Source organism: Theropithecus gelada, chromosome 12, assembly GCF_003255815.1.
Source record: "Theropithecus gelada isolate Dixy chromosome 12, Tgel_1.0, whole genome shotgun sequence".
Lineage (NCBI taxonomy): Eukaryota > Metazoa > Chordata > Mammalia > Primates > Cercopithecidae > Theropithecus > Theropithecus gelada.
This window is the reverse complement of record NC_037680.1, coordinates 98,223,272-98,248,157: the sequence shown is the minus strand read 5'-3', so window position 1 is coordinate 98,248,157 and position 24,886 is coordinate 98,223,272. Positions and strand designations below refer to the sequence as shown.

General features: G+C 38.8%; 1 protein-coding gene across 4 annotated transcripts in view; it reads left to right on the top strand.

Annotated features, from left to right (window-relative positions):
* Window positions 1–24,886, top strand: part of EPHA4 (EPH receptor A4) — a 149,547-nt gene that overhangs the window by 3,910 nt on the left and 120,751 nt on the right. For 3 of the 4 annotated variants that reach the window (XM_025404570.1, XM_025404571.1, XM_025404569.1), the window contains 2 exons: window positions 1,804–1,871; window positions 6,153–6,816. In XM_025404570.1, the coding sequence (XP_025260355.1) occupies window positions 1,804–1,871; window positions 6,153–6,816 (732 nt within the window). The remainder of the gene's footprint in view (window positions 1–1,803; window positions 1,872–6,152; window positions 6,817–24,886) is intronic. The other variant, XM_025404572.1, reaches the window with a different exon arrangement.

The following is a 24,886-nucleotide window of genomic DNA, read 5'->3' as shown; positions in this document are numbered from 1 at the left end:
TGGTTCTGGTGCCATCTCGGCCGCCGCCGCCCCTCGGTCCCTAGGGTTATTCATTCTCCTGAGCGGAATCGTTGATCCCGCGTTCTCCTGGCCACTTCACACACTTGTTAGGACGTCCCCTGAGACCTCTCTCGCCCCAGATGTAGAGACTGTTTGCTTTCTTTCTTTTTTTTAAGCCCCCCCCCCCCTTTTTTTTTCTTTTAGGAGAAAAACTTAGGAGCCCAAGACAAAAAGGCGCTGAGAGCCCTAGGCTCCTGTTGAAGGGGAGGGAGGGATGTCTGTTCCCCTCCCCTCCCCCATCTCCCCCATCTCCCCCTTAAAAATTAATTCACTTTGTTGCTTTCTATTCCCATCACGTTTCCTTTTCTCCCTTTTACCCTCCCTTTCTACTCCCTCCCTTTTTTTGTAAATTGGGTCTTATTGTTTCCTTTGTGTCCCTAATCCACCTTACATAAATCCAAATGGATGTAGCGGGCCTTTCTCTAGGGACAGAGAGGAGAGAATGGTTGCGGTGGTGGGGGTGGGGGAGGGAAGGGGGTGGGTTGCGGTGGTAGGGGTGGGGGAGGGAAGGGGGTGGGAACTCCAGGCAGGAGCGACCCAGGGAAGGCTCTACATTTTAAAATCATTAACAGACCCCAGGAATTCAGACTCCCCGGGAAAACTAGGGGAAAGAGACTGATTTTTAACTCCATTGACTTTGAGGTGTAATGAGAGGGAAAGTGGGCAGAATCCAGGGGCCTGGGGGTAAGCTTGAGAGTTGGGGTGCGCATGAGCACAGAGGAAGGCTTCCCATTCCCACCCCTCCCCCAGCCTGAGGAGCCAGCCTGGCTGATCAAATTAATAATCCAGTGTTTTCCTTTGAGGTGGGCCTTTCGACACCCAGGACTGCAGATCTCGGTGGGAAAGAGAGGTTTTGAATTCATTGCGTCCTTTTGGATGTTCCCCTTACCTAGCGCTGTTCTAGCCTGAGCGGGGGACCGCAGCTCGGTAGGCTGTCCTCCCTTCCCCACAAGCTTTGACGCACTCTTAGGTGTAGCACAAGCACACTAAAGCCGTTAGGCAGCACTCCATACCTAAAATTCAAGCCAGTGATTTCCTAGGGGTGGAAGACGAGTCTCTGATTGTCCCCAACACATCTTGAGAAAGAGAGACTACTTGAGGTACATTTGCATTCTGATTCTGCACGTCTGGCATTCCCTCTTTCTGAAACTTTGATATTTAAAAAAACAGCGGATACCATATTCATGGACTATTTACTTGGTTGTGGAGGGGAAAATGTTAGGGAGAGCCTTTGCCTGACCCTTTGGATAGGATACTCTCTGATAGAAGAGAGAATTCACTTGTGGCTCTGTCACCCTGATGAGTTATGTGGTCATCTGAAACTTGCAAAAACAAATAATTCTGGTAGATACCAGACAGAGATGAATGCAGATTTTGCTCTGGAGTGCAACTGCTCTACATAGATGTATTTATCTTTTTGAATTGTCCTTCAGATTCTCTATTCATCCATTTTAGAAAAATGAATCAAGTGAGTCCTAGGATGGAATTTTAAATGCTAAGCAAGTTAAATAAATAAGAACCTGCAGATTTAAAGAGGGGGAGAAGATCAAATGAGTAATGATTATTTACATAAGTGAGCCCAAGTTTACGTTTTGATCAGTGTTGAATATGCGCGCCCTCAGCACATATGGAAACGCTCAAGCAAATGGTTTTTGTGTTATTGGCTTTTTGCAATTGGAAATTAATCTATTTTTCTTTTGTGTTTTTGTTTTGTTTTGTTTTGTTTTGTTTTGTTTTTTGCAGTTACCTTACTGGATTCCAGATCTGTTCAGGGAGAACTTGGGTGGATAGCAAGCCCTCTGGAAGGAGGGGTAAGTCCTGAGTTGCTCTCTGATCCAAAGGGTAAAAGAGGAGTGATTAGTAACTTTCTGAGAGTCCTAATGGCTTGATTCTTGTTGATTGTGGTGAGGGGGTCAGATTTCCGCTGTGGCCTATGAAGTGAATTACGCTTTGTTGGAGAAATCCTATACTCCCTTTGGATAGCTCTGTCATGGAAGAACTAGAAGCCAAAAGGGCAGAAAGGAGTTTCAAAATTAGGAGATTGGTGGAGGCATAGACTTAGATGCCTATTTAAAACTAAAATACCGACAGGAAATATGATCCGGGGACCAAATTAGAATTTATGCCTATTACTGTGATGGCGGTGAAGTCCTGACAGGGTTAATTTAAGAGCAATTGTCCTGCTTCCAGATGAAAAAAAAGAATAAATAAAGATACGAGAGAGAAGACATTTCTAATTGTACCTGCATGGACTGCAGGAAGGCTCTGTACCTTGCTCTCACTCTTAAGTCAGCTGCTGTTCTCTTGCACACTGGGAGACAGTCACGTGAACTTGTGTCAGAAAAACCCCAAGCTTGTGCATTCATGGTGCTAAATATGAAAAGTTTAAGTGTCTATAACCTTGAAGAATCTTTGGGGATTGAGTAGGCTGGATTATAAAGTCTGAAGAAAGCATCACTTCATTTCTTCTCAAATTTATAACACTTGTCATTGCTGCCTCCATCTTACCAGGTCAATGGCCACGTTCTCCTACTCCCCCTAAATCACCAGTCAGAATGAATCAGCTTTGGAAAGGAAACAGTACAACATGTAACTGACTTCTGCCAAACTGAAATAACTCTCGAATCCTTTAAAAATTAAACAAATCATCCTACCTTCACAGGCTTGATAGTTTTTGGCCGAGTCAATTGATTAAAAACAATGGGGGTGAAAGATTAGGAGTCTTTACTAGGCAAAAACTGTAATTCTAGAACCTGGCATGGGCTCCACACTGGTCCATTGAATAAAGATTGAAGGATTTTAAAATAAAGATTCATAGAGTCTGTTATCAAGGACATATTTCAGAACTAAGACCAAGCAAGAAAATAGCCATGAAAATGGAGAATTTTAGGCTGTCTTGTTGCAAACAAAATTTGTAATCCACCTGAAATAAAACAGATTGCCCTGTCTTCCTATTTTTCTGCCTGAACTTGACTGTCATTGGTTTGTTCTCTGCTGAAAAATTCCAGTCTGCCCTTAAAACCATCTTTTTAAAGGAGGGAGGAGTGATTGGCAGGCCTCTGGCAGTGTAGACAGGCTGTATTCACCACTGATTGCAGGCAATTGCCCTCATCCTTTGAATGTGAAGAAAGGTACAGCTTTATCTTGGTGAGAGTCAGACTCATTGTTAATCCTATACCCTGGAAAGGTCACTGATTGAGGCGAGGCTTTCCCAGGCTATATGTACCAGGGATATTGCTTGGTAGGTTAAAATGTATTAGAACTGCTGGTAAAATTGAGGATGGAAAGTATCAGTACTTGTAGTAATACATTTAATCAGCCTCATTTTTCTTACTGGCTGCTTTTAAGTTTGAAGAGAATATACATCTAATGAAATTTTGAACCTGACTTGTTTCACTAGATATATGTGTGAGCTATATGAAAGCAAGGACTGACACATTTCAGGGTACAGTCCATAGTCTATCTAGTTTCTAGAAAGCTTTTATTGCAATTTAATATGCTGCAGACATCTTCTTTTTCTTCTTCTTCTTCTTCTTCTCCTTCTTCTCCTTCTTCTCCTTCTCCTCCTTCTCCTCCTTCTCCTCCTTCTCCTTCTTCTCCTTCTTCTCCTTCTTCTCCTTCTTCTCCTTCTCCTTCTTCTCCTTCTTCTCCTTCTTCTTCTTCTTCTCCTTCTTCTTCTCCTCCTCCTCCTCCTCCTCCTCCTCCTCCTCCTCCATAGCTGCTGAAAGAGCACCTGGTCACTTTTTCTAGACACAAAACTTATTTTGGTTGTCTTCAAGTCTATTTAAAACTATGCAGAGCTGATTGTATACAACCGAGTACTTTTCATGGGCTGGATATAAGCAGGTTTTTTCTTTTTCTTAAATATTAGGCATGTAACATTTTAAGCATTATTGTAAGATAAATGAAATTTTATTTGTATATAAAAGAATTAGTCGTTGCAAAATACATAGTAGCCGTTGAGAAATTGTGTCAAGTTATAAAGTTTAATTAATCTCTAGATTTTATAATTGATGAGGACTTTTTCAGGCGTAGAGCAAAGGGATGAATTGGATATCTATCAGTGAGGAATGGATTGATTGTCTTTAGAAAGTTCTTTCTAGCTGAGAGTAAAAGCATATGGAGTCTTGATCATTCTAAAATCTCTGCTTGCAGTTAGGACATTTAATGTCTTTATTCACTGTTAACTTGAGATAGTAATTTGGTCTGATAATGACATTTATTTCTTGTTGTTGTTATGTTTAAAAAGTAAAAAACAAACTTGATTTGACAATATCACCCAGGAAAATATAAATTAGAATCAGAGACAATCCATTGTTTGTCTATAAGAACAACTAAGCAAGACATGAGAGTTAGGGAAAGTGATGGCTCCTGATAACATCGTTGTAGCAAAAAGCTACTTTCTTGGTAATATTCACTTACAAGAGTACATTGAGTTGCTGACACTGATTGTGAAATATAAAACTAAGGGAGGATTTGTCACTATTCTGGTGAATTGATCAATGTGGTTAGACAATTAAGTTCAGACTGAAAAGTTCATATTAGACCTGAATTATTCTGCATGAACTCTGTAGAGATAGTCTATGTGCCTTCATTGATAAATGTTTTTTTCCATATTCCCATTGTTCTGAGAAGAGAAGCATGCTGAGTAGGTTTTTTTGAAGATGGGAATCTATTTTTGGATTTACATGAATTTCCTAAAATAAGTAAATTACTGGTGATTTTATTGCTTACTGGATAAAAAGAAATTTTCATCACCACAGGGCACTTACCCCTCCTAGTTTCAACTTTTATAATGGTAGCAAATGAAAAGGATACAGAATTTTATGGCTTATGGTCCTTCACATAGTAACATTTCCATCCATTAAGAGTTTTCCAGTGCATAGTTGGGAAACCCGTTAAAAGATGCATTAATGATTCTATGTACTTCATTGGACTGCATGGAGCTTTAAGTGGAGTTATCACAGAATACAATTTTTTAAAAAACTGTCTTTTGTTCCTTCTAATTATATTCATATGTTTGTTAGATACTTCAGGTGATTTATAACAGATCTATATCAATGCGTTACTGTAGATGTTAATGAAAAATTTGAGGCTGCCTAGCAGTCTAGTAGGATCCCCAAAAGTTTTGCTGCTTTTAGGCTTATGTTTAAAAGCTATAATGACAGTGAAATGATTACTTTAGTCACAGTGAATTCTGCTGAATTCAAGTTGTCCTACCATTAGATTCTTTGTGTTAGGAAGTAGAATGCAAAGAAAATGGTACTATCTCCTTTCATTTTCTTGGGCCTTCAGTCATAAATACCACTTGCTATTTTATTTTTAATGTTCATGAAAGAGTTAGAAGCAAAGCATGTCTGTTTTCTAGTTTTATTTGTCTATGTTTTAAAAATGAGAACATGTACACATTTTTAATTGAATATACTCTTGAAAAGTTGTCTACTATTATAAATGATAGCATATTTGAGAAATCCAGCCATAAAATTTACTCTCTGTCTTCCTAGGATTACTGAAACCAGAATGGTGGGATTTTCTTTTCCCCTGTAAAGAGTAGTGAGGGTGCCAAAAAAATCAATTGCCTTTTTTTTTTTTTTTTAAGGTATTAGAGAGCAAAGTTCTGACAGGAGCACTACTAATTAACTGATAATTGTCTTCCTTTGGCAAGCTCTACTCTTCCTGCCCTTAATTTGCAGGTCTCTGCTCAGTGGTTGAAACAATACACATACTAGTTTTTCATTTATAAGTAAATTTGAACTGTTGCCACTTGAAATTGTAGCTGTTGTAATAGGTGAATTTGAGGTTGTTGGACCACCACAAGGAACCGCTGAGAACTCACAAGCAGTAAATCCACCATTGCCTCTGGATTTCAGGCAAAAGATTGAAACAATTAAAAAAACAAACAAAAAAACACTTCCTCAATAAAATATTATCTTATCTCCCATAAGATCCTTTATTAGTGATGATGGGTGCTCAGTAGTTTGCTTCATTATTGAAAGGAAAATGATCAGGTGTCCTATGAGAATAAAATAGGATTGACAAATCACTGCATGATGAAACTTTGTAGTTGATACATCTGCTTTGGATCTTTGCAGTGGGAGGAAGTGAGTATCATGGATGAAAAAAATACACCAATCCGAACCTACCAAGTGTGCAATGTGATGGAACCCAGCCAGAATAACTGGCTACGAACTGATTGGATCACCCGAGAAGGGGCTCAGAGGGTATATATTGAGATTAAATTCACCTTGAGGGACTGCAACAGTCTTCCGGGCGTCATGGGGACTTGCAAGGAGACGTTTAACCTGTACTACTATGAATCAGACAACGACAAAGAGCGTTTCATCAGAGAGAACCAGTTTGTCAAAATTGACACCATTGCTGCTGATGAGAGCTTCACCCAAGTGGACATTGGTGACAGAATCATGAAGCTGAACACCGAGATCCGGGATGTAGGGCCATTAAGCAAAAAGGGGTTTTACCTGGCTTTTCAGGATGTGGGGGCCTGCATCGCCCTGGTATCAGTCCGTGTGTTCTATAAAAAGTGTCCACTCACAGTCCGCAATCTGGCCCAGTTTCCCGACACCATCACAGGGGCTGATACGTCTTCCCTGGTGGAAGTTCGAGGCTCCTGTGTCAATAACTCAGAAGAGAAGGATGTGCCAAAAATGTACTGTGGGGCAGATGGTGAATGGCTGGTACCCATTGGCAACTGTCTATGCAACGCTGGGCATGAGGAGCGGAGCGGAGAATGCCAAGGTAAGAGGGTCCATATTGTAGTTTTTTCATTGGGGCTTAGTGCAAGTAATTAAATCAGAGATGAGACTAAATGGAGTAAAGCCAGTAATTAGCAGCCCCTGTGGGATGTGGTGGGACATAGGGGTCTAATGAGTAAGTGCTATAGCTCCAGGTGGCAAAGCTAAGACGTTTCTAATACTGACAAAATAAATGATGCTGGTGTAATCAGCAGAAAGCCAAACACATTTGCTAACAGGCACTTAGATCTGAACTGGCTTGATGCGCCCTCTGAAATGTAAATGAACAAGCTGAAGAAACAGCCTTGATTGATCCTTACTTAAGGAGGGCGGACACATTTTTGAGCCATAGTTTTCCTGTCTATGGACTTGGTAAAATGACAAAGATTGTAAATATCTCCCATCTTCTGCATATGTGCGTGAATGATCTAAATGTGAAATTAGGATTAAGTTGTTCCAGTTCCCGCCCACTGATTAAAATCGAGTGAAGAAAGTCCATTTTTTCTTTCTGCCTTGTGGACCGGTGGAGATGCGACCCAACGAAGTGGAGGCATTGCTTCAAGTACATTCTGTTCTCTGAGCACCCACTGATGGGTTCTCTAAATGAAATCAATCTTGATGAAAGACCTCTTTATTTCTCTTAGGAGGTGATAATAAAGCAAGCAAGAGTCTTCTTATTTGATCCATGGTCAGAAGCAATAGCAAATTGGGTCACAATTTGCTATTGATTTCAGTTATTGAGTTTTTGAAGAAATCTATGTATTTTTATCATGTTAATTACTACTTACCGTATTACTTTTTTTTTTTTTTTTTTTTTTTTTGAGACGGAGTCTCGCGCTGTGTCACCCAGGCTGGAGTGCAGTGGCGCGATCTTGGCTCACTGCAAGCTCCGCCTCCCAGGTTCACGCCATTCTCCTGCCTCAGCCTCCGAGTAGCTGGGACTACAGGCGCCCGCCACCTCGCCCGGCTATTTTTTTGTATTTTTAGTAGAGACGGGGTTTCACCGTGTTAGCCAGGATGGTCTCGATCTCCTGACCTCGTGATCCACCCGCCTCGGCCTCCCAAAGTGCTGGGATTACAGGCTTGAGCCACCGTGCCCGGCCGTACTTACCGTATTACTAAGTTAATTTTTTTTTTCTCATCTAAGGTTCAATGTATGTAATTTATTCTTGCCTTTTACCCCTTCCTGACAGAATGCTGGGGAGTGTATAAAGTCCCTTGCTTTACAGAGGCTTTGTATCTGAGTAAGAGATGAGAGTAATTCCTATTTATATGGATTGTTTTTCATGTATTTAATAAGACTTAAGAATGTCTTTTATTCTGAGTTTTTGTCTTGTTTGGCATTTGTTTTTATAATAGTAGTTATCAATAGTCTGCGGCTGCCAATCCTGTTATGGTTACTACTAAATAGTTAGAATGTAATTCTGGTCTCATCTATGAAACAATCAGATTTATCTTTTCTCTGGGTAATTGTTGAGCTGTAGATGGCATTGCCACATGGTTCATCTGATTTGGTGATTAAACAGCCTGAAATAACTGACTGCCAAACAATTTGTCTGGCATTTCAACCATCTTAATGACAGGGTGGGATTAACTATGGGGTAATTCACTTGATTGACTGAAAATCCAGTTATAACCTGAAGAAAATTGCGTTTTTGGTGATTTGGTGTCATAAAGTTACGCGTTACTCCTTTCATAGTTTACACTTTTCTGAAGTGGCATTCCTGCTTAGCTATAGTATTTCTAGGAGTAACTAACAGTCAATGTTCTTTCATTTTGTTGTAAATAGAATAAAGAGTGGCTGTCTTTTCTGTTGATTCACAGTTAAAAATTTTTTTAAAAAAGGAAAATATGTAAATTTAAAAGTTTACAAGTTGGAATTCAAGGATTTTTAAAATAAAGATTAATGCCTCGATTTTTTGTTTGCTCTCGACTTAGCAACTGCTAGATAAGCCGTACCAAATTGATACCCCAAAGTATATTCCGGTATTAATATAAGAAAATATGTGAGTGCATTGTTGCTGGCACCTAAATTACTATGATCATAGCAGGAACAGTGAAATGATCAGGGCAATGACATGCCGTCACATTTCAGAGTAAATTATTCTGCCTTTTCCGTTTTGTAAGACAGGACCTGCACATCTTCACATGTCAAGATTCTTATATATATTTTAAGTAAAACAACACTGGCTTCCATTTCCTGCTAAAATGTTCACTCTCAGGGTTAGCACATCTTCCTGTATCTAATGTCATTGATTTTCCATTGTCACAGAGCCCGGTAACTCATACATTGCTACGTTGTGAAACTCCTTGACATTTTTACAACCAAAATTAGAAAGAAAAGAGAAAAAGATGGTGGGGAAAGTGAATAGAAAGGCAATTGAACATTTTTCTGGTTTGCTTTATGGAAATAGTCTTGGGGATCCAGTTAATCACGTGGTTCCTCGAAGGGGAGGAATACAGGGTTTCAAATCTAGTCCACTTCCGAGCAAGCTGTTCCTAACACGAGGCCAGATATTTAACAGAAGAAGAAGGTGGATTGAGTCGTTTTTCAGAAATGTCAGTGTTTTCAGGCGTGTCGACCAAGTTTGTTTTTGTTTTCCTTTTGTTTTTGTTTTTGTTATTTTGATTTTTTTTCCCTGTTAATAAAATGATTAACTCTTTCAAGACACTTTTTGCACAAGACCTTGCACTTTGGTTCTTTGTTTCTATTATTGCCATGTGAAAATTTCTGATGAAGTTAGGTAAGAAAAAACTTGAAGGACAAAGGATTCCAAGCTTGAGTGGGACTTTGAAAAGATGACTTGAGACACTAAAAGTCTTGGGAATAATAAAAATGGTTGGCCCTATCCTTGATACCGTGACAGGCATCAAGAGTAGCACCCAGGCACAATGGAAAGAATATAGAGACAAGGAAAGATGTATGAATGTGGTCACTTAGCTAGATGATCTTGAGCATGTTTCTTAAGCCCTGTGAACCTTGGTTTGTTCATCCATAAAATGGGATGATAATAGTTATATTTAGCTTACAGACTTGCGATGAGGACTTGGGGTTGTAAGATTGGTAAAAGTCACCTCATAGATCATGCAACAACTTGAAACTAGCATTTCTGTTGTCATTGTGCTCTTCCCAAGGTCATAGCTGTTGACTTTTAAGAGTGTTGAGTTGAAATAGTAAAAGGAAAATCCCTGACCACTCCTTGACATCAAGGCTAAAGATAGGAAGCATCTCCCTCCTTTGCCCTGACAAATAATAATATACATTTTCACACTTCGTATTGTAAATATTATTTGGAGGATGTCATTTTTTTTTCCTCCTTGGTAGGAAAGAGAACTTTCCTTTGAACAAGAGAAAAGTGACTTGTGGCTAGGACAAGAAAGAGGGTATAAAGAAAGCTTAAGAAGGAATATAAAGGAAAACTGGCCAAGTCTTCAGAACTCTGGCAGCAGGTTCCTCCCCAATTGTCTTTTCAATGGTTCTACTGTGGCAGGACAAATAGAAGAACAGGTGAAAGGTCACCTACTTCCTCATCCATCTTCCTTGGGGTCCAGGAGGTCAGAGCGAAGATTGATTAAAATCTTAAATGTTTGACAAAGGATCCTTGGGCAAAAATGGGCAGGGAGGGTGGGGGCCTGGGGTGTGCTGTTGTTTGACTCTAACCCTGATCATCCACTGGAGTCGTCAAAGGACCTTGGGGACAGAACTACACTTCCTCTTGCAGTTCCTACCCCCAGCAGTACATGCTAATGGAGAGGAAGGATGAGGGCAGGGGGATGGTGGGTTTGCCCTCTGAAGCAGCTGCAAGTTCATTCTTCTCTTGAATAACATTTTCTGAAATGATTTGACTTGGTCTCAGTAGAACAACAATGTGTGTGAGCTCCTTACCCATCTTCTCAGGGAGAATGTATCCCAGGAGTTAGCAGCCCTTTGAACTTGCCTAGTGATTGGAGGCAGAGGATAATATAATTATTCTAGTTAGTCCTGCTTCCAGGCCACATCAGACTGTTGGAGATAGGAAACAAAATCCGCTTCAGACATCTCCTTCCAGACAGACACACCCCTAATGAAGAAGTGTTCCAGATGTTTTACAGGACTGTTTTCATTACTTTAGAAATATTGGCCAGGCGCGGTGGCTCAAGCCTGTAATCCCAGCACTTTGGGAGGCCGAGACGGGTGGATTACCAGGTCAGGAGTTTGAGACCAGCCTGGCTAACACGGTGAAACCCTGTCTCTACTAAAAAATACAAAAAAACTAGCCGGGCGCGGTGGCGGGCGCCTGTAGTCCCAGCTACTCGGGAGGCTGAGGCAGGAGAATGGCGTGAACCCGGGAGGCGGAGCTTGCAGTGAGCTGAGATCCGGCCACTGCACTCCAGCCTGGGCGACAGAGCGAGACTCCGTCTCAAAAAAAAAAAAAAAAAAAAAAGAAATATTAAGCAGAAGGAAGAGAGGAAAATATTCTATTAAATTTTAAAAATTTATTTTTATTATTTGTTTTTTAATATAAGAGATGAGGTCTCACTATGTTTCCTAGGCTGGTCTTGAACTCCTGGCCTCAAGTGATCCTCCTACCTCAGTGTCTCAAAGTGCTGGGATTACAAGGTGTGAGTCACCACACCCGGCCAAAAAGATTCTCTATTAGCTTATTTTTTGCCTAATTAAAAAGCTGAAAAATGAAAGGACAGCTCCAGATTTTCTCTTTGGGAAATATTAATCAGCACTTTTCAGAGCATACCTGTAAAAATAATACCAATAAAAAGAAAACATTCTTTTGGCGTCACTCTTAAGGCCAAATAATTACAACTGTGACAAAATTAAGCTAGGTAAGAATCAAGCCTTGCTGAAGTATACAATTTTGTTGTATATTGAAGTCATCAATATTAAAATGTGTTCATATCAACTAAAGGTATCATAGTAAAAGCTTTTAAAAGAAAGAACAAGATAGAAATGTTCTAATGGTTTTAAAATAAACAGACTTGTGCTCTGAAAAGAGGAAGAGAGCTATGTCAAAAAACTGATTACATTTTTTTTCTCAAGTATGCTATAGAAGGAGCTTAGGAGAAAGAAGTAATGGAAAGGAAGTATTTAAAATCTAGTTCACAGAGATGCTGCTTCATATCCTTTGCACTGTTGAAATTTTTCCTCTACCTTTGAATCATGTCATTAAGAATCAATTGCTTGAATCACATGGCTGCTTTTATCTCTGTCTTTGAAGCATGGCTGTGATCTTTGAAAAATGTAATTCTTTATCAATAAGAAGAGCAGCGTTTAATTATTGTCCTTTTTCTGTTATGCTTTTTTTTTTTTCCTCTTTGTGTGACCAGGCTGCCTTTGTGAGTGTGAATCACGCAATAGTCTCTATTTGGGGTTCACCAAAGCATCGCATAGAGAGTTATCTCAGTTAGGGATTTTTGAATATGGTATTCAAGAGTTGATGACTTATTTTAGTCTAACTGAGCTTCTTTGTATCTTTCAGAAATGAATTAAGACATAATTACTCTATTAAGATTTGAGCCTCTAAGAAAAAGCCTTATTAAGTGGTTTTTCAGTTACTGCTCTGCAGAGCAGAGGTGGTCATAATATAAGTTTGACTTTCACATAACTGAACTTTACTACTTAATGCGGGGGGGAAGGATAATTGGTAAATTTAGCATTGGCAAAGGACTGAATGCTTGTCAGATAAACTTCTCGTATAGAATTACATAAAGTAAAAATTGTAACTCTTCCACTCCCGGCCCACACACACACACACACATGCACCCCCACACCCACCACACATACACACACACAGTTTTCAAAAGCTTACATTTTACAAGTTACCATTTTTCACAATTTGGCAGGCAACTCAAATATAGCCATATACATGTATTTTTAAAATAATAGATGGAATCATCCTTGTAATTGTCATCCTGTTTTTATGATGCTTGACTGTCATAGATATCACTGTATATTAGAGAATATAGCTTTTCTTAATTCTCCTTCATTGAAGATTAATATTCTGTAGTATAAGTATGCCATGCTTTATTTAATCTTTTCCTTATTGGTAGATATCTAGGTTGTTTCAGTATTTCCTGGTAATATTTTTAAACTAACACTTTAATTTGTAATCATATATGTATGTTTTTGTGAAAACATTGAATGATTAACCTTGCTTTGTTATTTTTCTGCCTTTATCTTGGACATATGAATTGAGGAGAACTTCCTTATGAGAATGTCAGTGGGGGGAGCATTAGGCGTAACCAGAGTAGTAACATCAGTGATGAGTATGGAACATATGGTGTTTCATTAAATGTCCATTGAATGAATGAATGACTGAATGTATAAGAAATAGCGGCCTGTTTCACATATAACAATTATTTGGCGGAGTTATGTTTCATGGAGTCAACATGATATATTAAAATCTTTGCATGCGACTAATGTATTCATGAGGTCCTTGTTCATGATTTCTATTCAATTTGGTCCTTTTTAAATCATGTTTATGAATCTTCTTTACATCTAAACCTTCAAAATTCTCTGCAGCACGTGCAGTTAACATACAGTTAGCACAAAGTGGCCAGTAACTGCCTTTGGAGTTGAGCCACTTAATCAGATGTGCAATTGTAGACACTAACTTAGCTTCCCTAACCTCGAGTTCATATTTGCAAATTGGTGGCAATGGTATATTATTATATATGGCACACATATATGCATGAATGTATGAAGGGCCTGGCACAGTGCTTAGAATCATTAAAATGCTTAGAAAGTGAAAATTGTTACTCTTATTTTGATTGTTGTTAGATAGAAATATGGTGACAATATGGGCTGTTTGATCAATCCAACAAAGAAACCATTTCATTTAGGTTCCAGAATAGAGAGTTTGTTTGTTTGGTTTTGATCTTTTGAGGAGGCAATGGTGACAAATACAGGGAAGAGTGAGGGGGATGGTACCAAATGGCTGGTCTTGTCTACATTGATCCAATCCTCTGTGCCTCAAGTCACTGTGGTTCTCCATGTGGTCCAGCTATGTTCCCCAAGACCCTTTCATGTGCTCTGCAAGGTCAAAACTTTCTTAATAACACTAAGATGTTATTTGCCTTTTTTTTCTAATTCTCTCGTGAGTGAACAGTGGAGTTTTCTAGAAGCTAACTGATGTATGGTAATGTTATTAAGTTGAATACAGAAGCAAATATAGTGATCCCCTTTAACTTTGGGGGATATTTCCAAGACCCTCAATAGATGCTGAAAGCTCAAATAATACCAAACCCTTATGCACTGTTTTTTCCTATACATATGTACCTATGCTAAAGTTTAAGCTATAAATGAAGAACAATAAGAGAATGCCAACAACAATAATAAAATAGAACAATCATAACAATATATTTTAATAAAAATTATGTGCATATAGCCTCTCTCTATCGTTTTTTCTATCCCTGTCTCAAAAATATCTTACTGTACTGGACCTTTGGTAGGCAAAACCACAGAGAGCCAAATCATGGGAATGATGAGACTACTGTGAAAGAATCTGGTTGTCCTCTATTAAGCCAGACATTCAAGAAACATGAAAGGAAAAATGTAGTGGCTGGGCGCAGTGGCTCATGCCTGTAATCCCAGCACTTTGGGAGGCCGAGGCAGGTGGATCACGAGGTCAGGAGTTTAAGACCAGCCTGACCAATATGGTAAAACCCCATCTCTACTGAAAAAAAAAAAAGAAAAAAATTAGCTGGGCATGGTGGCGTGAGCTTGTAGTCCCAGCTACTCCGGAGGCTGAGCCAGGAGAATCCTTTGAACCTGGGAGGTGGAGGTTGTAGTGAACCAAGATCTCACCACTTCACTCCAGCCTGGGCGATACAGCGAGATTGTCAAAAAAAAAAGAAGGAAGGAGAGAAGGACGTAAAACAATGTCACTTTTCTCACTAAGTTTACTTTTGTTTTGGGCAACAGTGTTTAAAATATGCTATTTGTGTTAACATGTAATGAGTTAATTATTGTTATTTTTCAAAGAATTTGAAATAATGTAAAACCTCATTTTTCAGTTTCAATTTGTATTGGTAAATATTAGTAGTTATAACTCACACACACGAAAACATTATTGATAATTTTTGAGAGTGTAAGGTAAGGAGGTTCTGAGGCTAAAAGGATTGAGAACCACTGCATCTAGTCCATCACCTTTTAGTTTCTTTGGAAGGTAACATAGACTGCCCTTCTGCAGGTCATGCAGAGGCTTTCAAAATGAAAACAGAATAAGAAAGCTCTGAAAACTTTTTCATAATCTGGGAGACTCAGGTAGTTTGGAAGAATGACATTTTATTTACTCAACCCTTTAGACGTTTCTATAAAATTAGGCAGCAATTAATAGCTCTTGGCTTTTTAAAAAGTGGTTATCTGTGTCCAATAACATGGCTCAGTGCTCCCTTCAGTTTTACTGTGCTTGTGAGAAGGAGTGATTAAAGGCCTCAGCTGTCCCCTGGCCCCTGAGAGACTGTATCTTTTTCACTTAAGGCATAAAAGCTTTCTCCCTGAATCCCGTTACAGCTGGTACCCCTGAGCTGTTTTGGGGGAGGAGAACAGGTGAGGTCACTTGGTTCCATGATCTGGAGGGTAATTAAGAATCCCATGACTAAATGAACATTTTATGACTATTCAGGGTCTATTTCTTTTTCCTGGGAAACACACATGTTGGTACTGCTTACAACTCCCTTTGGACACCCCAGCCTTTTCTGGGTGAATGCGGGTCGTCAGCTGTCTGCCCAGCCCTGCAGTTCCAGGCAGCAGATTCTTCATTTGCATATTCTGTATTCGCCCTCATGCAAAACAGCACACCCATTTCCCCCTTTCACAAAGGCAATGAGGGCTTCCTTTGGAAACTCCAGCCAAAATCTCCTTCTGTTTATGCAGAGCCCAATGATTTAGACACCCTGCAAATTAATTCGGTTTTGATTTGAATGCTTCCAGAGATCAGGGGTGGGAGGCAGAGAGGAGAGTATTGGCACAGTGCTCTTTTTATGCACCCTCTGCCCCCAGCGTGGCTGGTTGTCACTCTCCGGCCCCCCCTGCCCCATGCTAAATAACCCAAGTCCCTGCTGCTCATTTCATTTTGACCTTTGGAAAAGGAACCCAGCCTGGGTGAATCCCTTGGCTTGTCTGTTTAGTGACAGCTTCAGCTGGAATCTTGCTGTTCTTTCTGAGGTGGGAGGGGATGGCACTATTCAGATTATGCTAGGAATGTTCAGAAGTGTCCCAACAAAGCGCCTTAAAAAATTGTAAAGTAAGAAGATACAATTCTTTGAAAAAGAATCGTCAGAGCTCAGGAAGTTCTGAAAATAGGCGTTAGGTCACTAATGGGCTGGAGTCCATTCATGCCATCATTGAGTAGATATTTAAAATCTATGATGTACAAATCACCACGGGGATTTTCATCTGTGTTTCTTCATCTATGAACGGGGATTTTCATCTGTGTTTCTTCATCAATCTTCATACCTAGAATCACAATGAAAATTTCATATTTTCACTTATGTCCCCAGATAAAATTCTTTAAAATGTGTATGGACTATAATTCTGTTCCTTATTATATTTGTGAATTCACTTTTGGTTGAATATCATCTTCTGTTTCTCTCTCCCTCCTCCCCACTCCCCCCACTGTCTCCAAATTTACTTATTTTTTCACCTTAGCTTTATTCCTTTTAGAAAGGGAAGGCAAGCGTACTGCATATTTTACCCAACAAACTTAACTCTGGTTGAAACCAGCACTATCTTCTGAAAGGCCGTGATCACATAGGCATTCTATAAACTAGAAGAAGAGGACTTTGCATGAAATGTTTTTGAAGTTCAATGGGACTTGAGTTCAAACTAATTTCACAGAGCAGAACACGGGCATAGCTAGACGTTGCAGTGTAATTAAGTCAAAGCAAAGTCAGTTAAAACAACATCTAAATGTGGAAGAGCTTCGGTTTTGCTCCACATGGTCTGACAAAGTTTGATGATGCTGTTCAAAGTCCATTTGGGATGGATTATTAGGATTAAAGAGCAGCAGAATGCTCTGTACGTGGTGTGTTCCCTGGTGTCATTAGTGGATGAGAAAATTCAGCTGCTTATCTGGCTCTTGTTTCTCAGGATGGATTTAAACAGACCCACTCTTCTCAAAGGTGATCTTACTAACCTCTTCTTAATAAGTTACAGATCTCAAATTGCTCAAAATCCTTAAAATACCATTTGAAGTAAGTTGATTGATAATTATCATTTCCCTTCCGTTTACAGATATTTTCTGCACCAGTACAAAGCTGTGGTACAGTTTCTTAATTACCCAGATAATCCTGTTTGCTTGTATTTTTAAACTATGAAGTGCTGGGTAATTATTCAATTCTTAATAGAAGGCAAATGGCAATGTAAACAATAATTAGGATGTTAGACAGACTAATGCGCTTCAAAGCAAATTGGATTTTTTTCATACTGTTCAGCATGAAGTCCCATAAAGCTAACAATTTAGAAGCAAGGCGAAAAAGGTTCCATGTTGTTCATATTTTATGGCGTTATCTCTTCATGGCTTGGTTCTGTGAATAGCAGTTTGCCCCAATGAAGCTGCCTGTGCCCAAGCCAAATGTTTCTGTAACAATCGCTTCCCTGCTGTTTGACATTTGGCTATGTTCTCCCAGGGCTCCAGATTGGGCCTTTGTCTGCTTCAGAGCTGAGAGGTCAGAGGTTAACAGAATACTGATTTCCTCCCATAATACCATGGCAGGTAAATATGGGCCAACCTCATGATCAGTTAAGACTCGGCTCAGTTAGGAATGCTTTTTCTCTTGGGCTTTTGTCCTTAAGAACTTCCCTGATTTAAGACTTCACCTTTCCCAGCTATTGCTTTCCACAGTGGATTCTTCATTAGGATTGCAGCCATCTCTTTTATGTGACTTCTTCCTTTAATAACCATTCACAACTAGCAATATATCCCCAGAAATCCCTGACCTGAAAAGTACAAGCAAATCATTGCTTTTGATGAATTAATTTTACAAACTGAAGATGGTAATACTTTGCAATCTTTAGGCTCTTAATTATGTCTTGTAGTCTTATCTCTACTGTATGTTTCATTGATGAAATAATAAACCGATAACAAAGGCAGTAAACAAAGATACCTTTATAATGTGGCAATTCCCCAATCCCTCCTTTTTCTTGTCTAGCCTCATGATGTGTTTGCCAGTTAGAGGTGCAATTAAAGGAACAATCAGTTTTATTTTCCATTTTCATCACTTATGGAGAGGCCCAAGTATTCATCAGTATCAATGTTATTAATGTTTTACATCAGTTTAATTATATCAGCCTTAATTTTTCTCCCATAGATTAATGTTACTCAATAGGTTGCATCTGATTGGTTACGATGCATTCACAGACTTTAGACATTCAAAATACATTTCAAACTTTCAAATTTCTCGATCAAAATTCATCAGTTAATTTTAGGACATCTTTTTACACATGAGCTATCCTGTTTGTGTTTGGCTGACCTCTCTTGCTTTGCACTGTGAACTTGAGGCTTGGATTCTTTTGTTTTCAGATTTAAGTGTTTGAAAAAGACATCTCCACTTTGAAAACCAGTTTCCTTTAGAAGTTTCCAGCTTGGCAATGGCTGAAGCAGCCCCAGGCAAATTAGCATGTTAAAAGAATGGATCAATACCTTTCTGGCTCCTTTACCCTCCTCGCTCTCTTCCAAGGGAGAAGAGTTTTGAAGAACCCTAGGAGGCCCTTGACAGAGGTGCCAGGAGGCTTCAAGAGGACTGTCAGTAGCCCAAGTGGGCAACATTGACAGCTTGATCTACTGCCCAGACTGCTTCTCTGCTGGCCATTTGAAAATGGATGCAAGAGGAATTGACAGCTTCAGGAAAGCTTTAGCAGTTCATGTAATTATGGAGAGGATTAGAAGAAAAGTGTTGGGTGAAATAAGAGATCAATACAAGGGCGCTAGTTGACTGAATTCACCTTTAGCTGTTAGGGCACTCCATTTTATAATATTTAGCCTGTGCTTAGAGAAGAATGTTTGACAGGCTTGTTTTTCTTTTAGGGGTTGTGTAAACCTATGCATAAGAAAAAGAAGACATAAGCAGCCGCTGGTTTTTGAGCAAGGACTTGTAGATAATTAACAACGTAGTGTTTCCAGTCCTTAAGGTGCAAAGGTACTAATTAACTAACGGGAGAGATTGAGATTTCATTACTGTGTTCTTTAAGGAGGTGCCAGCAAAGAAGTGCATTGAAAGTAATATTTGAATATTCAGGTTTCCTTTTCAAACCCTTTCTTTTAGAACTGCCTCTCTGTTTGTATCCTAGATTTTAAAATTAGCACTGATACACTAAAACAAGGTAAGGGTGTGGTTGTTTTTGTAAGGAAAACAAAACTCATGTTGATGGAAAAATAAAAACGTTATCTTTGCATGAATGCAAAGCATTTTTAAAAGATTTAGAATCAACCACTGAATGGTCTCAAATGATCTTACTTTTGGAAGCTTTCCTCCATAGGACAAAGAATGGTTAGTGTACTTAACTAAAATAAGCCCAAGTACCTAATTTATTCTAGCCTAATACATGATTCTGGAATTCTCTTTTACAACATGTTGGAGCTACAACTATTTCAGTAATTTTAAATGGTTACTGAATATGACAAGAATCCTACACTATAATTTCAACAATTGCACTAAAACTTTTTAAAAAGCATTGTTAGATCTTTCTTCTAGAGAAACATAAAATCTTTTACTGAAGATAAGTCATGTTTTACTGTATAAAAATTGTAACTTTGATTGCAACTTTAAAAACTAGATATAGTAAAAAGAACTCCTCCCCAAAAAGGATTGTTGACTTCTACAAGAGATAGTGATTAGAAAACACAACCCATTGAGTTTTTCCAATATTTTCAATTATATCTTCTAGCTGGTTATCACTGATCTACAGGAAAGCTATTGATTTTTGTATGTTTATCTTATATCCAATCTTCTTATTGAAGTATCTTGTGAATACTAATAAGTTTTCAGTTAATTCTCCGGGATTTTCTAGAGAGCAAATAGTTTCCATTGCAAACAATTATATATGTATTTTTCTCTTATTTAAAAAATTAAGCCTCTTATTTCTAACTTTCATGTTACAACATTGGTTAGAATTTTCAGATCAGTAATAAATAATAGGGTAGATTGTGAGCATCCTTATCACCAATTTTAGTGGATATAACTTAACTATAATATCAGATCTATTTTCTTAATATCATATTAATAATTTTTAAACACTTCTCAGAGAGAGTGAATGTTGAATTTTGTTAAGTTTACATATTTATCTTGGTTACGTTGCTTTTTTGGTTTGTTGTATTTTGCATTTATGAGATCTAATATATTAGTAGATTTTTTCTGGTGATAAACCATAAACTCTCTTTGCATTTGTAGAAAAAAAGAGCCTTATTAGATAGCAGTGAATTTTGACAAAGGCTTTTGAATTCAATTTGTTAATTGAAAACGGTGATTAGGAGGCAGAACTTTGGAATACCAACTGAATTTTAATCTCAGCTCTGCCACTCACTATGTGACTATGGGCTAGTTAGTGAACTTTAGTAATTTGGCCTTCTCTTCTATAAAATGGAAATAGTGATACCTATTGAGTGAGTATACTTAGTGTTAAATAAGATAATATATCTAAGTCTCAACAAGGAAGTGGTGTCTATTAACTGTTCAGTAAGTGTCACAATTTTTATTGTTTATTTTGAATTTCTAATAAATATCTATGTAGTATTAGTCTACATTCTCTCTCTCCTCTCTCCTTTCCTCATCAGGTTTTGGTACTATAGTTGATTCATCAAATTAAAATAGTTTTACATTAAAAAATTAGCACTGTAGAATGTTAATATGCATGAGAACTATCTTTTCTTTGCAAGTTTGAAAGATTCTGCCATTAACACCGGCTCTGGACTGTGCACTTTGAATTTGGGCACTTTTCTCTATATTTGCTAGATTTTAATAAAAAGTACAATAGCCACAACAAAGAAACTTTCTCTCAGACCTTGTTCAGTTGCTTTTCAAATCACATATGTAGATTTTCCAGCCCAGTGTAGTGGATAAGTTCTTTGATTTGGTATCTTTTCAGCCTCTGTTGCCTTTAGGGTGAACAGCAAAGATGACACATTGTTCTCACCCATAATTACATTATGGAAATTTCTCATTACTTGTTTTTGTTTGTTTTCTTGTTTGTCTGTTTTTGTGAGATGGAGCCTCACTCTGTTGCCCAGGCTGGAGTGCAGTGGTGCTATCTCGGCTCACTGCAACCTCCACCTCCCTGGTTGAAGGAATTCCCCTGCCTCAGCCTCCTGAGTAGCTGGGATTACAGCCACACACCACCATGCCTGGCTAATTTTTTTTTTTTTTTTTTTTTTTTGTATTTTTAGTAGAGATGGGGTTTCACCATGTTGACCAGGCTGGTCTCGAATTCTTGACTTCAGGCAATCTGCCTGCCTCAGCCTCCCAAAGTGCTGGGCTTACAGGCGTGAGCTACGTGAGCCACCATGCCCTGCCTTGTGTAGATCTTAGACTTGTGAATTAAAGGTAATGGGTTTGTTAAACTCAGTTAGTTCATAGGCATGGTAGAGCTACTCCTTAATCAGGAACGCTGGCTGCTCATGAGAATTCTGGTTGAGAAAATACTTAATATCCCATTAGGGGAAGCTACTTTTCACTGCAGAGTGAATGTGGATGCAGCTCCTCTGAGCTGTGGTGCTTTACTCTCCTTTTTACTGCGAGATCAAGAGCCAGAGAGAGAGTTGGAGCATGAAACTGAGAGCAAGAGTGAGAGAGAGAGAGACCAAGAAGTTTGGAGACACTTCTGGTGCTCCTTAGATCAGCAACTTTGACATAGCAATTTGTAAATACTTTACATTGGTTTTGGGGATTAGCAAGTTTCATTTTTCACATAACCAGACAAATTCCGTGGGTCACAGCGGGCAGGATGAAGACCAGAGGACAAACATTGACTGACTCAGTATAAGGAAGAACTGTTTAATATTTTGAACTAGACAAGAGTAGAGTGTGATGCTTTTTGAGGCATAGTTTTTGGATGTGTTCACACTGGCTGTATGACCCCAGGGCACCTAACAGTGAAAAATTGGAGGTCGTATGTGTCTTAAAAGGGGCAACACTGCCATTTTGGGCAGGATGATTCTTCCTTAAGTAAAACTCCATGAAGAATGGAGTTTTACAGGACTCCCAAGTGGCTGGGACTACAGGAGTTGTAGAGAATTTAGTAGCCCTACTAGTCCCTGAACACTAAATCCTGGTGTCGTCTTCAGTCATTTGGACAGGCCAAAACCTGCCCTTGCATTTTGAAATGTCCTGGGATGGATGCTAATCTCAATTATAAACTTCTAGACTATGAGGTTACTAAGATTCTAAGATAGAGTATTGAGTACTCTACTTTAGGTACTTCACATATCCTTGGGTAGACAATCTAGGTCTAAGATCTTGTAACATGGAAAAGGTGGAGAAGCTCTTCCAACAATCCCAGCTAGTCATCTCTCTTATTTTTATTTTCCCTAAATCTAAGAGTACATCATAACATTTCAAAATCAATATCATGTTTCCTCCATGTATTAGTCTGTTCTTGTATTGCTATGAAGAAAGACCTGAGACTAGGTAATTTATTTAAAAAAAAAAAAAAAAGTGGTTTAATTGTCTCATGGTTCTGCAAGCTGTACAGAAAGCATGGCCTCAGCATCTGCTTGGCTTCTGGTGAGGCCTCAGGAAGCTTTTACTCATGTCCCAGAGCAAAGGCGAACAGGCATTCATGTGGGAGCGAGAGAGAGAGAGAGAGAGAGAGAGAGAGAGAGAGAGAGAGAAGGACAACGTCCCAGACTTCTTTTTTTTTTTTTTTTTTTTTTTTTAAGATGGACTCTTGCTCTGTTGCCAGACTGGAGTGCAGTGGTGCAATCTTGGCTCACTGCAACCTCCGCCTCCCGGGTTCAAGTGATTCCCCTGCCTCAGCCTCCCAAGTAGCTGTGACTACAGGCATGTGGCACCACGCCTGGCTAATTTGTCCCAGATCCTTTTAAACAACCAGATCTGTGTAAACTAACTGAGGGAGAACTCAGTCATCACCAAGGGGATGGTGCTAACCCATTCATGAAGGATCTGTCCCCATGATCCAATAACCTCCCACCAGGCCCCACCTTCAACACTGGAAATCACATTTCAACATGAGATTTGGAGGGGAGAAACATCTAAACCACATCACTCAATAAACATGAATTGAAGAAGATAGGAAATATCTTTTGGAAGAAATTACTAACGTTTTACAAAAGCATCTGTAACGATGACTATGAGCCAAGTGCTCTACCAGTTTTAATTTATTTCATCCTTAAACAGCCTTGTAAGTCAGGTACTGTTATTATCCCCATTTCACACATGGAAAGGCCGGGGCACAAAATGATGGATGTGTTTGGCCATGTATACTACTTGACAGTTTGAACCCAGATAGACTGGCTCCAGCTCACACACTTGAGAACTGTTAGAAAGAAACTTTTCCCCCAGTGCCTGGCATTCTTATATAAGGTAAGAAGAGTATTTAAAAATGCCTGTGTGATAGACTTGTTAAGAGTGCCCTGTAATTATTCTAAAAGTTTTCAGATATTCACCTGCCAATGGGTGGCCCTTGTGTTATTTTGAATGGCCTCACAAAGAGCAAAATGCAGCTGCAAGGTTGGAGACCTTGTCAGAGAGTATATTACTGAGCAAATTATTCTTATTTTGATTCTGTATCACAGCAGAAACAGATGATCCCTTTTCTTTTCAACTTAATTATTGGGAAGTTATAAGCATAGACCCAACTTGAGAAAAGACAGAACATCATCTCATCTTAGCACGAGGACAGCTTAACCAAATGAGAAGTTTTTGATTTCTCAAATGGTTCTGTAATAAATCTAGAGATTTAGAAGGAAAATCAATCTTAAAATGAGAGTAAACTTTTAATAATCTAAATGTTGGGTGTGTGATTTTAAGCTTATTCAGGCAGAATATTTGTTAAATGTTTACAGAAAAAAACAATGGCAATGAACCTATTTGGAAAGCAATCCATTGATGTAATAAGAAGAAAAGGGAAAAAAGATGGAATAAGCAATTGCTGTTGGAGGTACTTGTCACTTCCTGTAGCATCCACAAGTACTTTCTCGCCTTCCCCTGTTGTATTGCTACCTGTGGCTTCAGTGGAAATGACTCACCTTTCAGCTCAGTAGAGCCGGTAGATCCTGAATATGTTAGCCACAAAAATTTTCCTTTTTTTTTTTTTTTTTTTTTTGCCCCTTAGCTATTCAGGGTCAGGTTTTCTGTTTCTTGTGACACAACCCTAATTAATACAGGAGGTCAGGCAGCATTATTTTAACATGCAGACTAGTTATCTATATGCAAGTATTTCACATATGAAACATGATTTTTGCCCAGGGTGAGTAGTTCTTTTCCCAAAAGGTTTCTTTATAATAGTATAAACAATGGGGACATCTTAAATGGTTCTTTATCCTCTTTTCTCAGCCTTATGGCAAGATAGAATAGGTTGAGTCACTGACAGAAGCAGAGGGAAAGCCTCTTCCAAACCATGGCTTAGTGAAGCAAAAAATCTCTCTTGATAGCCTTGGAGAATATTTAAGTGGCAAGGACCTTAGAAATCCTTTAGTTAGTTCATGCTTCTCACTTTACAGATGAGGAAACTGAGGCTCAAATTAATAAAGTATATAATAAATATCAAATGGGAAGAGGCGGAGGGGGAAAAAAGGAAATAAAATAAAAATGATAAAAATAATTAAAAAAGAAAAAAGTACATAATAAATATTAAAGACTGGTGCTTTAATTCTGGATTTTTTGAGTCTTGCCTTCTTGGTAGTGTTAAAGGTAGGATAAGCTCAGAAAACACATGGGCAGCCTAAGGCAAAGTTGTGTCTGTGTATCTTTGAAGGAGGCCTTGAGGAGTGAAGTCCCATATACCCAAACCTACTCCCAACTTAAGCCTTCGGAATTAGATCAAACTTGTTCCTTCACCACAATCATTGGGGTTTCAGCTGCCCCCTCCCCCATCCTCATGTAGGCTTGAATGCCTGGATATA